A 16055-nucleotide genomic window follows, 5' to 3' on the forward strand; every position below is an offset into this window, starting at 1 on the left:
AGAAACTTATTATCGATAAGTCTATTTGTTTTTATCGAGACCACAGTCATATACTTTACAATTGTTCAATTGGTACAAAGATGGGGTGTAGCACCAGACGCGTTTCGGGGTCCAACCCCTTCCTCAGTGCCACTGAGGAAGGGGTTGGACCCAGAAACGCGTCTGGTGCTACACCCCATCTTTGTACCAAGAGACTTACCTTTCCAACAAATCGACCATAACCTAACAGAGAGCCGTCTTCAATTTGTCGCGGCAACTCGCTACTAAATAGCTTGCAAGCGAATAGAGTCCATTACCTTTATGTCGACCAAATATTCGTCCAAAATAATCACAAGTGCCTTCAGATGTACTCACTCCCAGGATATGCCCTTTGATGTTTGTAGCAATATTCAATCAGGAGGTTAAAGACGGCTCTCTGTTCGGTTATGGTCGATTTGTTGGAAAGGTAAGTCTCTTGGTACAAAGATGGGGTGTAGCACCAGACGCGTTTCGGGGTCCAACCCCTTCCTCAGTGCCACTGAGGAAGGGGTTGGACCCCGAAACGCGTCTGGTGCTACACCCCATCTTTGTACCAATTGAACAATTGTAAAGTATATGACTGTGGTCTCGATAAAAACAAATAGACTTATCGATAATTTTCTTCGGATGTCCATAATCGTTGGACCGAAGATATATGAGATTGGACTATCGAATATTTGCTGGTTTGATCAATCGAATATTTTTTATCTGTCGATTTTATTTTTTATCTGTAATTCATTGCATTGCATTTATAATTGTGAATCATTGTTTTATTTATCAATTATATTTATTTTAGTAATAAAGCTCATTATTGCTTCCAATACATGGTCACGGTTATCCTTGAGTGCCCTGTTTACCTATATATTATATGTTCCTTTATATTGAGTGAGTGGTCTCAATTTACAGGAGCACCTGGTGTCGTTTAGGTGTTCTTAGTGCGACATCTTATCTATTTATTTTTCTATATTATACCCTGAAAAGTGGCGTATATCTGTTTGTAAATCGCCGCCATCATCTATATGCATAATATAGACTATGGCAGAACCAGGTCTATTATCCTATGATTTGTTCTAGAGTGTGCTTGGCAGAAGTCTACCAGGATAAAGGACTTTGTGAAGAATTTTTGAACAGGAAAGGAAATTACGATGATGCTAAGGTATAATTTCTGGTATGCCTTCATTAAATTCTTCTTTGTCATGATAAGGGATGACCATGAGAATCTTTCATGTATGGGAACGTCATAACACACACAGTTAACTTTACAAAATGCTGGTACCCATCTCCTCCATTAGGAGGCTAAATCTTTATACGACCTAAGCATCTGGCCATTAGTGAGGGAATGAAAGTTTTTTTTGCTGATGAACAGAGCACATATCAATTTTTAAAGAGGACCTTTCATGGGTCAAACATTATAAACTAAGTATCGGGATACGTAGGGCGTAGTGCAGGGATCTAACTGCACTTACTATTTTGTCTGGACGCCGCTCCGTTCCCCGTTGTATTCTCCCGCCTAGTATGCTAATCTCCGTGAGCGTCTCCTTCTCCCTAGCTGTAGCGCTGTCCAATCGCAGCGGAAATAGTCACAGCCAGGGAGAAGGTGAGTTTTTTTGTTTTGTTTTTCTTCCTGCACTATGCCCTACATATACTGATGCTTAGCTTATAATGTTTGGACCCATGAAAGGTCCTCGTTAAGGGAATATATTTAAAGGTTATTCCCAAAGTGATGTAATATCATTGGGGGGTCTCGCCTTTTGAGACCCCCACCAATCCTGACAATGAATGGGTGGGCTGAATTAAGCTCCAGTGGCACCCAGCCAAACTACCGCACAACTCCAAATAAATGGGACAGACTGCTGTATCCTGCACAGGGGATGGGCTGAGCACCTCTGTGCAGGGAAGAATAGTGAATTCTCTATATTGAACCAGAGGGAGTCTGTCACTCCAGGTGTGACGTGAGTAGTACTGAAGATAAGACCTCCATTCCTCCATGTCAGCACTGAAAGATGCAGTGAAATATAGTGTTCAGGACTGCTGCGTTTGCACTCATGAGTCCTCTACGTTTTATGTGTGAGCTCAGGAGTCTGAATTGAATATGTCAGCGCAGATTTCAGTACCGACAGCGGGGGAACTGGTGCAGATTGAAAATAAAGAAAATACTGATCTGGAGGCATTTCTACAGTAATTCTCTTGTATTACCACAAGTAATACTCCAAAATCATAGTGACAGATTCCTTATAAAATGATCGCATATCCTATCAATGTGCCATTGCTATAGAAGATAGGAATACCCCTTTAAGCTCCTAACAGTCACATTAAAATTGGAAAATCCCTCCCAAATATGTCACTTTTTTAATTGTAGATTTTTTTATGTGTCTGCAGTAAATCTTATTGGAGCACAACTCGGGGGACACAATTGCATTTTTACCCCCTAAGTGATGTTATTTTATAAGGAATCTGTCACCATAACCCCTCTATTGACCCCCAGTCCCCAACCCGAGTCACTTCTGATCTTCGCACGGCCGCTGCTGCATCTACTCGTCGCACAGAAAAATATACGGCAACGTAGGAGGAGCTGACAATAGTAGGCTGCGACAGGGGCAAGCCTCCCTAGCATCACCCGCAATGGTAAGGAAGCTCATCCCCATCACGGTCTGCTATTGGCTGCCCCACCCGCCAGTCACCAGATGTTTTGATCCGTGTGACAGGGAGATGCAGTGGTGGCTGTACGGGGATTAGAAGCAACGAGGGTGCCGGGCTGCAGGGTAATTATAACCTATATGGGGGGTGGAGTCTGGTTGGTGGCTGTGGGTGGCTGGGCCAGTTCTACTTTGCACCGGTTTCATAAATGACTATATAGATAGATAGATAGAGAGATAGATAGATAGAGATATATATATATATATATATATATAGCAAACAAAAAACAGTAGCAGCACACCACTATATGCGCTAAGACTAAGTGAACAGATGAATGTGTGAACAGGGTCAAATACATGACGCCATATAGTTACTGCAAAGCAGTGGAGAAGCTCTTAGCGCATATTATTGATCAAAAATATGTCGGGCCCATCTACCAGACGGCAAGGTCGCTTCTCATCAGGTGGGACCTACTCTAACACGGAATGTCCAGCTCCATTGTTTCTCTGATTAAAAGCACCAAGGGGTGGGGGATGGGCGAGGAGTGCTAAGTTCCACAGAGGATGCCTAGTCCTCTATACTATATATATCTATCAAAAAACGGAACAGCACCTCCTGAGACAAATCTCTCTATATAAAATATATATATATATATATATATGTGTATATATATATTATATAGAGATATATGTATATATATTATATAGAGATATATGTATATATATTATATAGAGATATATGTATATATATTATATAGAGATATATGTATATATATATTATATATATATATATATATATATATATATATATATATATATATATATATATAGAGATATATTATATTATTATTATATTACACACACACACACACACACACACACACACACACACACTACAGACCAAAAGTTTGGACACATCTTCTCATTCAAAGAGTTTTCTTTATTTTCATGACTATGAAGGCATCAAAACTATGAATTAACACATGTGGAATTATATACATAACAAACAAGTGTGAAACAACTGAAAATATGTCATATTCTAGGTTCTTCAAAGTAGTCACCTTTTGCTTTGATTACTGCTTTGCACACTCTTGGCATTCTCTTAATGAGCTTCAAGAGGTAGTCACCTGAAATGGTCTTCCAACAGTCTTGAAGGAGTTCCCAGAGATGCTTTGTGGTCCAGCTCACCCCAAACCATCTCGATTGGGTTCAGGTCCGGTGACTGTGGAGGCCAGGTCATCTGGCGCAGCACCCCATCACTCTCCTTCATGGTCAAATAGCCCTTACTTTCAGTTTTCCCAATTTTTCGGCTGACTGACTGACCTTCATATCTTAAAGTAATGATGGCCACTCGTTTTTCTTTACTTAGGGCTCTTTCACACTTGCGTTGTTCTTTTCCGGCATAGAGTTCCGTCGTCGGGGCTCTATGCCGGAAGAATCCTGATCAGGATTATCCCCATGCATTCTGAATGGAGAGAAATCCGTTCAGGATGCATCAGGATGTCTTCAGTTCCGGAACGAAACGTTTTTTGGCCGGAGAAAATACCGCAGCATGCTGCGCTTTTTGCTCCGGTCAAAAATCCTGAACACTTGCCGCAAGGCCGGATCCGGAATTAATGCCCATTGAAAGGCATTAATCCGGATCCGGCCATAAGCTAAACGTCGTTTCGGCGCATTACCGGATCCAACGTTTAGCTTTTTCTGAATGGTTACCATGGCTCCCAGGACACTAAAGTCCTGTTTGCCATGGTAAAGTGTAGTGGGGAGTGGGGGAGCAGTATACTTATCGTCCGTGCGGCTCCCAGGGCGCTTCAGAGTGACGTCAGGGCGCCCCACGCGCATGGGTGATGAGATCACATGGATCACGTCATCCATGCGCATGGGGCGCTCTGACGTCATTCTGGAGCGCCCTGGGAGCCACACGGACTGTAAGTATACTACTCCCCCGCTCTCCACTACTACTATGGCAGCCAGGACTTTAATAGCGTCCTGGGTGCCATAGTAACACTGAACGCATTTTGAAGATGGATCCGTCTTCAAATGCTTTCAGTTCACTTGCGTTGTTACGGATACGGCGGGCACCTCCGGCAAATGGAGTGCACGACGGATCCGGACAACGCAAGTGTGAAAGAGCCCTTAGCTGCTTTTTTCTTGCCATAATACAAATTCTAACAGTCTATTCAGTAGGACTATCAGCTGTGTATCCACCTGACTTCTCCTCAATGCAACTGATGGTCCAAACCCCATTTATAAGGCAAGAAATCCCACTTATTAAACCTGACAGGGCACACCTGTGAAGTGAAAACCATTTCAGGGGACTACCTCTTGAAGCTCATCAAGAGAATGCCAAGAGTGTGCAAAGCAGTAATCAAAGCAAAAGGTGGCTACTTTGAAGAACCTAGAATATGACATATTTTCAGTTGTTTCACACTTGTTTGTTATGTATATAATTCCACATGTGTTAATTCATAATTTTGATGCCTTCAGTGTGAATCTACAATTTTCATAGTCATGAAAATAAAGAAAACTCTTTGAATGAGAAGGTGTGTCCAAACTTTTGGTCTGTACTGTGTATGTGTGTGTGTGTATATAATATATATATATATATATATATATATATATATATACATACATACATACATACATACATACATACATACATACATACATACATACATACATATACACACACTGGGCCATTTATATGGATAATGGATACACCTTAATAAAATGGTAATAGTTTGTGGCACAGTATATGTGAGGGGGGAAACTTTTCAAGATGGGTGGTGACCATGGTGGCCATTTTGAAGTCAGCCATTTTGAATCCAACTTTTGTTTTTTCAATAGGAAGAGGGTCACGTGACACATCAAACTTATTGGGAATTTCACAAGAAAAACAATAGTGTGCTTGGTTTTAACGTAACTTTATTCTTTCATGAGTTATTTACAAGTTTCTGACCACTTATAAAATGTGTTCAATGTGCTGCCCATTGTGTTGGATTGTCAATGCAACCCTTTTCTCCCACTCTTCACACACTGATAGCAACACCGCAGGAGAAATGCTAGCACAGGCTTCCAGTATCCATAGTTTCAGGTGCTGCACATCTCGTATCTTCACAGCATAGACAATTGCCTTCAGATGACCCCAAAGATAAAAGTCTAAGGGGGTCAGATCGGGAGACCTTGGGGGCCATTCAACTGGCCCACGACGACCAATCCACTTTCCAGGAAACTGTTCATCTAGGAATGCTCGGACCGGACACCCATAATGTGGTGGTGCACCATCTTGCTGGAAAAACTCAGGGAACGTGCCAGCTTCAGTGCATAAAGAGGGAAACACATCATCATGTAGCAATTTCGCATATCCAGTGGCCTTGAGGTTTCCATTGATGAAGAATGGCCCTACTATCTTTGTACCCCATATACCACACCATACCATAAATTTTTTTGTTCCAACAGTCTTGGAGGGATCTATCCAATGTGGGTTAGTGTTAGACCAATAGCGGTGGTTTTGTTTGTTAACTTCACCATTCACATAAAAGTTTGCCTCATCACTGAACAAAATCTTCTGCGTAAACTGAGGGTCCTGTTCCAATTTTTGTTTTGCCCATTCTGCAAATTCAGTGTACCGATCTGGGTCATCCTCGTTGAGATGCTGCAGTAGCTGGAGTTTGTAAGGGTGCCATTTGTGAGTAGCTAATATCCGCCGAAGGGATGTTCGACTAATGCCACTCTCCAGTGACATGCGGCGAGTGCTACGCTGTGGGCTCTTGCTGAATGAAGCTAGGACAGCTACTGATGTTTCTTTATTAGAGACAGATTTCATTTTGGCAAATCCAACACTGAACCAGTTTCACGAAACTTAGCAAGCAGTTTGCTAACTGTAGCATGGGAGATGGGTGGTCTCGTAGGGTCTTGCATTTAAATCTGCTGCAATGACCCGGTTACTGCGTTCACCAGACATCAACACAATTTCTATCCGCTCCTCACGTGTTAACCTCGGCGACATGTCAATGGCTGTAAACAAAGAGAAACTTGTAAATAACTCATGAAAGAATAAAGTTACGTTAAAACCAAGCACACCATTGTTTTTCGTGTGAAATTCCCAATAAGTTTGATTCGTCACATGACCCTCTTCCATTTGAAAAAACAAAAGTTGGATTCAAAATGGCCGACTTCAAAATGGCCGCCATGGTCACCACCCATCTTGAAAAGTTTCCCCCCTCACATATACTAATGTGCCACAAACAGGAAGTTAATATCACCAACCATTCCCATTTTATTAAGGTGTATCCATATAAATGGCCCACCCTGTGTGTATGTGTGTGTGTGTGTGTGTGTGTGTGTGTGTGTGTGTATATATGTATATATATATATATATATATATATATATGTGTGTGTGTATGTGTGTGTGTGTGTGTGTGTATATATATATATATATATATATATATATATATAATATTTTATTTATTATAGCGGAGGTGCAGTAGACATCGCTTATCTAGACTTTAGTAAGGCTTTTGATACTGTCCCACATAGAAGGCTTATCAATAAATTGCAGTCTTTGTGCTTGGACTCCCTTATTGTTGAATGGATTAGGCAGTGACTGAGGGACAGACAACAGAGGGTTGTAGTCAATGGAGTATATATTCAGACCTTGGTCTTGTTACCAGTGGGTTACCTCTGGGAATCTGTTCTGGGACCCATATTGTTTAATATCTTTATCAGCGAAATTGCAGAAGGCCTCGATGGTAAGGTGTGTCTTTTTGCTGATGACACAAAGATTTGTAACAGGGTTGATGTTCCTGGAGAGATACACCAAATGGAAAAGGATTTAGGAAAACTAGAGGAATGGTCAAAAATCTGGCAACTAAAATTTAATGTTGATAAGTGCAAGATAATGCACCTGGGGCGTAAAAACCCAAGAGCAGAATATAAAATCAGTGATACAGTCCTAACCTCAGTATCTGAGGAAAGGGATTTAGGGGTCATTATTTTAGAAGACTTAAAGGTAGGCAGACAATGTCATAGAGCAGCAGGAAATGCTAGCAGAATGCTTGGGTGTATAGGGAGAGGCATTACCAGTAGAAAGAGGGGGGTGCTCATGCCGCTCTACAGAGCACTAGTGAGACCTCATTTGGAGTATTGTGCTCAGTACTGGAGACCATATCTCCAGAAGGATATTGATACTTTGGAGAGAGTTCAGAGAAGAGCTACTAAACTGGTACATGGATTACAGGATAAAACGTACCAGGAAAGATTAAAGGACCTTAACATGTATAGCTTGGAAGAAAGACGAGACATAGGGGATATGATCGAAACTTTTAAATACATAAAGGGAATCAACCAGGTAAAAGGAGAGAGAATATTTAAAAGAAGAAAAACTGCTACAAGAGGACATAGTTTTAAATTAGAGGGGCAAAGGTTTAAAAGTAATTCTCAGGAAGTATTACTTTACTGAGAGAGTAGTGGATGCATGGAATAGCCTTCCTGCAGAAGTGGTAGCTGCAAATACAGTGAAGGAGTTTAAGCATGCATGGGATAGGCATAAGGCCATCCTTCATTTAAGATATGGCCAGGGGCTATTCATAGTATTCAGTATATTGGGCAGACTAGATGGGCCAAATGGTTCTTATCTGCCGACACATTCTATGTTTCTATGTTCTATATGAGGGACCCGGGCATTAGGGTGCTCATTATAGGGGTTGGATAACCCCTTTTAAGGACCAATAATATTTTCCCCCTTTGTGTCCCAGCAGTCATAACCTTTTGATTTTTTTTCCATCAAAATTTGTATTTCTCGCCCATATTCATTAGGGGACACAGAAACCGTGGGTATAGCTATGTCCTCTAGGAGGCGTTGACACTAGATAAAGCTGTTAACTCCTCCCCTGGCAGCTATTCCCCCTCCAGCCTGGAGAGAGAGCTTCAGTTTTTTCTAGTGTCAATAGGAGCCAAGATGGCTCATGAAGATTTTTTATTTTATTTTTTTTATTTCTATTTTTTCTTTTTTCAGGTGGGAAACGGTGGTCGCCCAGCCTCCCTGTTCTCCCAGGGGAGCACGCCAGCGTTGGTCTGCCACGCTGCCTCCTCCCCCACAAGGGGACCAGGGCATCCTCGCTCCCCTGCATCCCGCCAGCAGAAGGGTCACCCATCCAAGTCCCTCTTCCAGCGTCCTGCCACTACGGTGCCAGTAGCTGAAGGTGTGACACTGCTGGAGAAGAGGAAGGGTGAAGATGGCAGCTGGACAGATAAGTGATGCCTGCTCCCCACCCCCTACTTCGGCTGCACAGATCCTCTCTCCTCTCCCTTTCTCCCCCCCCCCTCCCTCTCTAGAAGAGGCAATCTCCGGTCTCCTGCATGACTTAACCAGCGGGGGTGATTATTATTATTACTCACGTGCTCTTCGGCGCTTCGGGAACAGAGGAGCACATCGGCTTCTATCATCCCTCCGCTTCAGAACGGGCAGCCGTCTGTTCCAGGCGCTGCAGTGGTTACTATTTTCCAGCATTGCGAGGGTTACTGGGAGGCGCGCGCACTGCCGCGGTACTGAGCGGGAGATGCGGGGCATTCTCTTCCCGCCACAGCGCTCGGGCAGCTCTTCTCTGGGACATCCTCTCTGGACGGCGTCTGCTCCTGGCTCTGGTAGGATCTGTTGTCTCCTCTCCCCAGGTCTCTGTATCCTCTCCAGCCTCAGGCGTGTCTTCCTCGGTACCATCATGTCTGATCCCTCTGGTGCTCTTCCTCGGCTGCCAATAGCTGTCCATTATGCCTGCTTTATTTGTCAAGCAAAATTCCCTTGCGGGAAACCGGTTTCTGTCTGCACTGCTTGTCAGAAGCCCAGGCAGGGGCCCCCCTTTCAGCCCGTACTGCTGCTTCCCCCTCTGCCATCTGATTTACCCGATTGGGCCAGAGCACTCAGGCGGTGGAAAACTTTGCTACGATCTCCCAATCCACCCTATCTATAGTGGGTCGCTTGGTTGAAAGTCCGCCACCAGCGCAGGCTGCGACCCCCCTAGGTCACTTCCCTCTGGTGGTTCCGTCAGCGCACGGCATTCACAAAAGTGTCCCAGAGTAGACCACGTTTCTTCCTCTGACGCATCTCCCTCTCCACCCCGTGTACGGTCTCACTCAGGTTTTTCTTCTCCTGGGGATGTGCTGTCCGAAGGAGAGGTTGAGAATTCTGATTCGGACATTGATACGTAGCAACCTTCCAAGTTGGCCTCCACTGTGGATAGCCTCATTGCTGCCATCCGCGACTCCTTTCAGGTGCAGGATGATCCCTCCTCACTGACCAACAGGGGGTATCCTTCTTCCGTCCAAGCCTCAAAGGGGTTTCCTTGCCATAATGATTTTTCGGTGGTGGTTTCCAAGGCTTGGGATCATCCAGACATGCGTTTTTCCACCCCAAAAAAGCTGAATGTCCTATATCCTTTCCAAGTGGATTGTGTGTCCATGTGGGCATCCCCTCCTAAGGTCGACCCACCAGTGTCACGGCTCACTAAAAATATGGCTATTCCTATAGCCGATGGATCCTCCCTCCAGTCCGCTGAAGATCGTTGGATGGAATCCTTGACTAAGTCCCTCTTTGCAGCTACAGGGTCAGCCCTTAGGCCATGTTCGCCTCTGTGTGGGTGGCAAAGGGGATCCGAGGTCCCTGCTCAGGATCTCCGATCCTTGGCGCAGCTGATCACCCAGGCGGGGAAGTTCCTCTGCGAGGTGTCTTTTGACGCTGGCACCCTCATCGCGTGCTCTTCAGCGCTTCCAGTCGCCTTACACCTCGAGCTTTGGCTGAAGGTGTGGGCAGTGGACGCGACTTCCAAGCGTTCTTTAGTCAGACTTCCCTTTGCCGGCGCCCATCTCTTTGGTTCTCGGCTGGACGAAATGATTTCTAAAGCACGGGAGGCAAGAGCACCCATCTCCCACAGCCTAGAGCTAAGCGGGCCTCTCACGTTAGGTCAGGTTCCTCACGTGGTAGGCCCTTTCGTCGATTTGCTAGTTCCCGCAAAAAGCCTTCCTTTCGGGCACAGCCCTCCTGGCGTCCCAGACCTCAAGCTGCTCGACCTTCTGCGGCTAAGCAGTCCTCAGCCTGAAGGTGCGCCCCCGCCCAACAGGGTGAGGAGCCTCCTCCTCTTCCAGGACGTCTGGCGGGCCCATGTCTCCGGCGCTTGGGAACTCGAGATTGTATCCTCTGGATACATAATAGAGTTCCTGTCTCTTCCCCCAGACAGGTTTTTTCAATCCCGTCTTCCACGGGACCCCGAACGAGCAGCCACCTTCTCCCAGGCCATTCAGTCCCTCCTGGACCAGGGAGTCATCTCTCCTGTTCCCCCAGCAGAGAGGTTCAAGGGGTTCTATTCAAACCTTTTTGTGGTCGCCCAATCCTGGACCTCAAACTGCTGAGTAAGTTTCTCAGTCTCCAGCGGTTTCGGATGGAATCCCTTCGTTCCGTAATTGCTTCTCTGGAGCAGGGGGAATTCCTTTCGGCCGTAGATATCCAGGACACATACCTCCACGTCCCCATCACGCGGAGTCACCAGCGCTTCCTGAGGTTTGAGATAGGAGACTATCATTACCAGTTTGTCCCCCTCCCATTTAGACTGGCAAATGCTCCTCGGGTCTTCACAAAAATTCTGTGTCCTCTTCTCGCTCTACTCCGTTCCAGAGGCATCTTCCTTATGCCTTATCTGGATTACATCCTCATCAAGGCTCCCTCTTTCGCTAAGGCGTCGAGCAGATCACGCTGGAAGCCCTTGCACGTTTTGGGTGGCTGGTCAATCTGCAGAAGTCATCTCTCACTCCCTCCAGACAACTGGTCTTTCTGGGTATGTTTCTGTACACGGAAGCTGCACAGGTTCGCCTTCCTCCGGACAAGCGACTGGCCTTGCACCGTTCGTTGAGGGTTCTTCTCGATTGCAAGCTTCCGTCCATTCGCCTCTTCATGAGGACGTTAGGGAAGATGGTCGCCTGTTTCGAGGCGATTCCCTTTGCCCAGTTCCACTCTCGCACGTTCCAGAGAGCGATCCTGTCCTCCTGGGACATATCGTCCGAGAGCCTGGACTATCCCATCCGTCTTTCTGCCCAGGTGAGGTCGTCCCTTTGTTGGTGGCTGTTGGTTCCAGTTCTGGTAAGGTCCTTCCTTCCGATATCCTGGACGGTTGTTACCATCGACGCCAGTATGCTGGGTTGGGGAGTAGTGTTCCCTCCCAGGACAGTCCAAGGCACATGATCTCAGTCGGAGTCCAAGCTCCCGATCAATGTCCTGGAGCTCAGGGCGCTTCTTCTGTCCCTCCGGCACTGGACCCACCTCCTGAAGGGTTGCCCCATCAGAGTCCAGTCAGACAATGCCACGGCGGTGGCTTACATCAACCACCAGGGGGGAACATGCAGTGGAGAACTGGACTGCGGACTTCCTCAGTAGGACGACAATAGATCCGGGCGAGTGGTTCCTCCACCCGGAGGTATTCGAGGCAATCTGTCTAAGTTGGGGTCGCCCCGACGTGGACTTGATGGCCTTAAGGCTCAATCGGAAACTTCCCACCTTCCTCTCCCGAGCAAGGGATCCGGAAGCTTGCGGCGTGGACGCCCTGATCTCCCCTTGGCAGGGGTTCTCCCTCCTTTTACATGTTTCCACCCCTTCCCTCTCTCTTACCCAGGATTCTACGGAAAATCGGGATGGAGGGCATTCTGATGATCCTTGTCGCGCGTGGTACGCCGACATCGTTCTCCTTCTAGGAGACGTCCCTTGGTCATTGACTCTCAGAGACGACCTTCTTTCGCAGGGACCGGTCTTCCATCAGCATTTTAAGGTCTCTTTGTTTGACAGCGTGGCTATTGAAACTGACATTCTAACATGCAGAGGGTTTTCGGCGGATGTTATCTGCACTATGATTCAGGCCAGGAAGCCTGCGTCATCCAGGATCTATTACAGGACCTGGAGGTCCGTCCTGGGTTTCTGTGAAAGCCAAAATATTCCACCACTTCGTTTTTCTCTCCCCACGATCCTGTCCTTTCTTCAATCAGGGTTGGACCTTGGTCTGGCCCTTTAGTTCTTTGAAGGTCAGGTGTCGGCGCTTTTCTATCTTTTTCCACCGCCCTCTGGCCCCCCCTGGGGCCTGTAAGGACTTTTCTTCAGGGAGTGGCACATATGGTTCCTCCTTACCGTCCTCCTTTACCGCCTTGGGATCTGAATTTAGTCCTCTCAGCGCTCCAGGCTTCCCCTTTTGAGCCCTTGCGGGAGATTTTTCGCTGACTCCTGTCCTGTAAGGTAGTTTTTCTTGTCACTATCACTTTCATCAGACGGGTGTCCGAGTTGGCGGCGCTCTCTTGCAGAGAACCCTTCCTGGTTATTCATAGGGACAAAGTGGTTCTCGGGCCCGTCCCTTCTTTTCTTCCGAAGGTGGTCACTGACTTCCATATTAACAAGGAAATTGTCTTTCCCTCACTGTGTCCATCTCCTTCACACCCTAAGGAAAAGGAGTTACACCATTTGGACGTTGTCAGAGCTCTGAAGATCTATTTAGCAGCCTCCAGTCCCTTCCGCCGTACGGACTCCCTTTTTGTCATTCCGGAGGGTCCTCGCAAGGGATTGGCGGCCTCCAAGGTGGCAATCGCACGTTGGATTCGAGCTGCAATTGTGGAGGCTTACCACGCCCGGGGCAGGCTTCCGCCCTTAGGTGTCACAGCTCACTCCACCAGAGTGGTGGGCGCATCTTGGGCTCGGAGGAATCGCGCTTCGGCTGCACAGTTGTGTAAGGCGGCTACTTGGTCCTCCTTACACACTTTCACATAATTTTACCAGGTGCATACTTATGCATCGGCTGACGCTGCCTTGGGCCGTATGGTCTTGCCTGCAGGGACACTTGCTTCCATGGGCCTGTGTTTTTTTTCCCCTCCCTATGGACTGCTTTTGGACGTCCCACGGTTCCTGTGTCCCCCAATGAATATGGGTGAGAAAAGGAGAATTTTGTATAACTTACCAGTAAAATCTCTTTCTCGCTCTTCATTGGGGGACACAGCACCCACCCAGTATTGTTGTTCGACCACAGTTGTGGCAGTTGCTGGATTGAACTCCGTTGGGTCTTTTGGCATGGTTGGTGTTCCATGTTTTTTCTTTGGATGGCTTGTGCACAAACTGAAGCTCTCTCTCCAGGCTGGAGGGGGTATAGCTGCCAGGAGCTAACAGATTTATCTAGTGTCAACGCCTCCTAGAGGACATAGCTATACCCCCAATGAAGAGCAAGAAAGATTTTACTGGTAAGTTTTACAAAAATCTCTTTTTTTTTTTTTTGCTTTTATAATGGATTAATTGTAGGCTTTTTAGGAACCTCTTTGGGGTATATATAGTGTGTAGTAAATACCTTTTTTTATTTTTTTGTTGAAAGATAAAAGAAACCACTTTAACCCCTTCCTGACATGTGACGTACTATTACGTAATGGAAGTCAATGACTTACCGCATTTCGATGTAAATAATAATAATAAGAAGAAAATGTATTTATATAGGGCTATCATATTCCGCAGCGCTTTACAAATTCACAGGGTACAAAACAAAACAAAAGTAACTGGCTAATATGCAACTTAAAACACTAGGAGTCGGGGCCCTGCTTGCAAGAGCTTACAATCTATGTGGAATTGGGGGTGACACATAAGGTAGTTGTTTGTGATGAGTAGGATTTGAGCCATTATTGAACTGACAGGAGTGGTGCCGGCCGATCTTCTTCGGGTTTGGGACTACTAAAGGATTGAGTTTAGGTCAGAGGAGTTGGTGGGGGAGAGGTTTAGTCTGGCAAAAGGAATTTTAGGTAGCTTGATAAGCCTGCCTGAAAAGGTGGATTCGGAGAAGTTGTGAATTGACCTAATATTCCTGGGCAGAGTATTCAAGAGAGTAGGTGCAGCTCGAGAAGAGTTTTAAAGACGGGAGTGAGAGGTACGAATTATGGAGGATATTAATTTTAGGTCGCTAGCAGAACGGAGACCACGAGTAGGGTGGTAGATGGAGATGAGGGAGGATATATATGGAGGTGCAGCACTGTGGAGAGCTTTGTGGGTGAGGGTGAGACGTTTGAACTGTATTCTGTGTGGATGGGCAACCAGTGAAGTGACTGGCACAGACTAGTAGCATCAGTGTAGCGGTTGGATGGATAGATGAGCCTGGCTGCAGCATTTAGAACAGACTGAAGGGGGGGAAAGTTTAGTGAGAGGGAGACCAATTAGTAATGCGTTGCAGTAGTCAAGACGAGAATAAATCAAGACGGCAACAAGTTTTTTTGCAGTTTCCACCGTAAGAAAAGGGTGGATTGTGGCGATATTCTTGAGGTGCAGACGACAAGAGCGTGTAATTGATTGAATATGGGGAACAAAGGAAAGCTCTGAGTCAAATGTGCCCCCAAGACAGCGGGCCTGTTGCATAGGAGTTATGATAGTGCTACAGACCGAAATTGAAATATCAAGTTTAGGTGGGTTAGTAGATGGGGGAAAGACAAGTTCAGTTTTTGTGAGGTTCAATTTTAGATATAGAGAGGGCATGATGTATTTTTCTCCCCACAAGATGCACCTAGGTTTTAACAAAAAAAATTAGAAAAAAAAAATATTTTTCATCTGATCTGAGGTCTGATAAAAATATTTTTTCTTATTTTTCATTAGCAGAGAAAAAAGAAAAAATATATTTTTCATCAGACCTCAGATCAGACTCCTAAATCAGATCCCCAATCCTCAGACCTGACCAACCCATGCTCAGACCTGACCAACCCATGCTCAGACCTGACCAACCCATGCTCAGACCTGACCAACCCATGCTCAGACCTGACCAACCCATGCTCAGACCTGACCAACCCATGCTCAGACCTGACCAACCCATGCTCAGACCTGACCAACCCATGCTCAGACCTGACCAACCCATGCTCAGACCTGACCAACCCATGCTCAGACCTGACCAACCCATGCTCAGACCTGACCAACCCATGCTCAGACCTGACCAACCCATGCTCAGACCTGACCAACCCATGCTCAGACCTGACCAACCCATGCTCAGACCTGACCAACCCATGCTCAGACCTGACCAACCCATGCTCAGACCTGACCAACCCATGCTCAGACCTGACCAACCCATGCTCAGACCTGACCAACCCATGCTCAGACCTGACCAACCCATGCTCTCTTATTAAGCAAGAGTAGACAAGACGTTCAAGGAGGGTCAAGAGATGGTTTCTTTAGTAGTGGGGTTATAATGGAGTGTTTGAAAGAGGAGGGAAAGATACCAGAAGAGAGAGGTTAAAAATTGTAGTTACCGTATTTTTCGCCCTATAAGACGCACTGGCCCATAAGACGCACCTAGGTTTTTGAGGAGGAAAATAAGAAAAAAATATATTTTTAACCAAAAGGTGTGCTTTTGGTGGGTTTGA

General features: G+C 46.0%; 1 protein-coding gene across 1 annotated transcript in view; it reads left to right on the forward strand.

The window, feature by feature from the left end:
• Positions 1 to 16055, forward strand: part of GTF3C1 (general transcription factor IIIC subunit 1) — a 199910-nt gene that overhangs the window by 108135 nt on the left and 75720 nt on the right. The window contains 1 exon segment of the mRNA XM_040441684.1: positions 1093 to 1174. Within this exon segment, the coding sequence (XP_040297618.1) occupies positions 1093 to 1174 (82 nt within the window).

Source organism: Bufo bufo, chromosome 7, assembly GCF_905171765.1.
Source record: "Bufo bufo chromosome 7, aBufBuf1.1, whole genome shotgun sequence".
Classification (NCBI taxonomy): domain Eukaryota; kingdom Metazoa; phylum Chordata; class Amphibia; order Anura; family Bufonidae; genus Bufo; species Bufo bufo.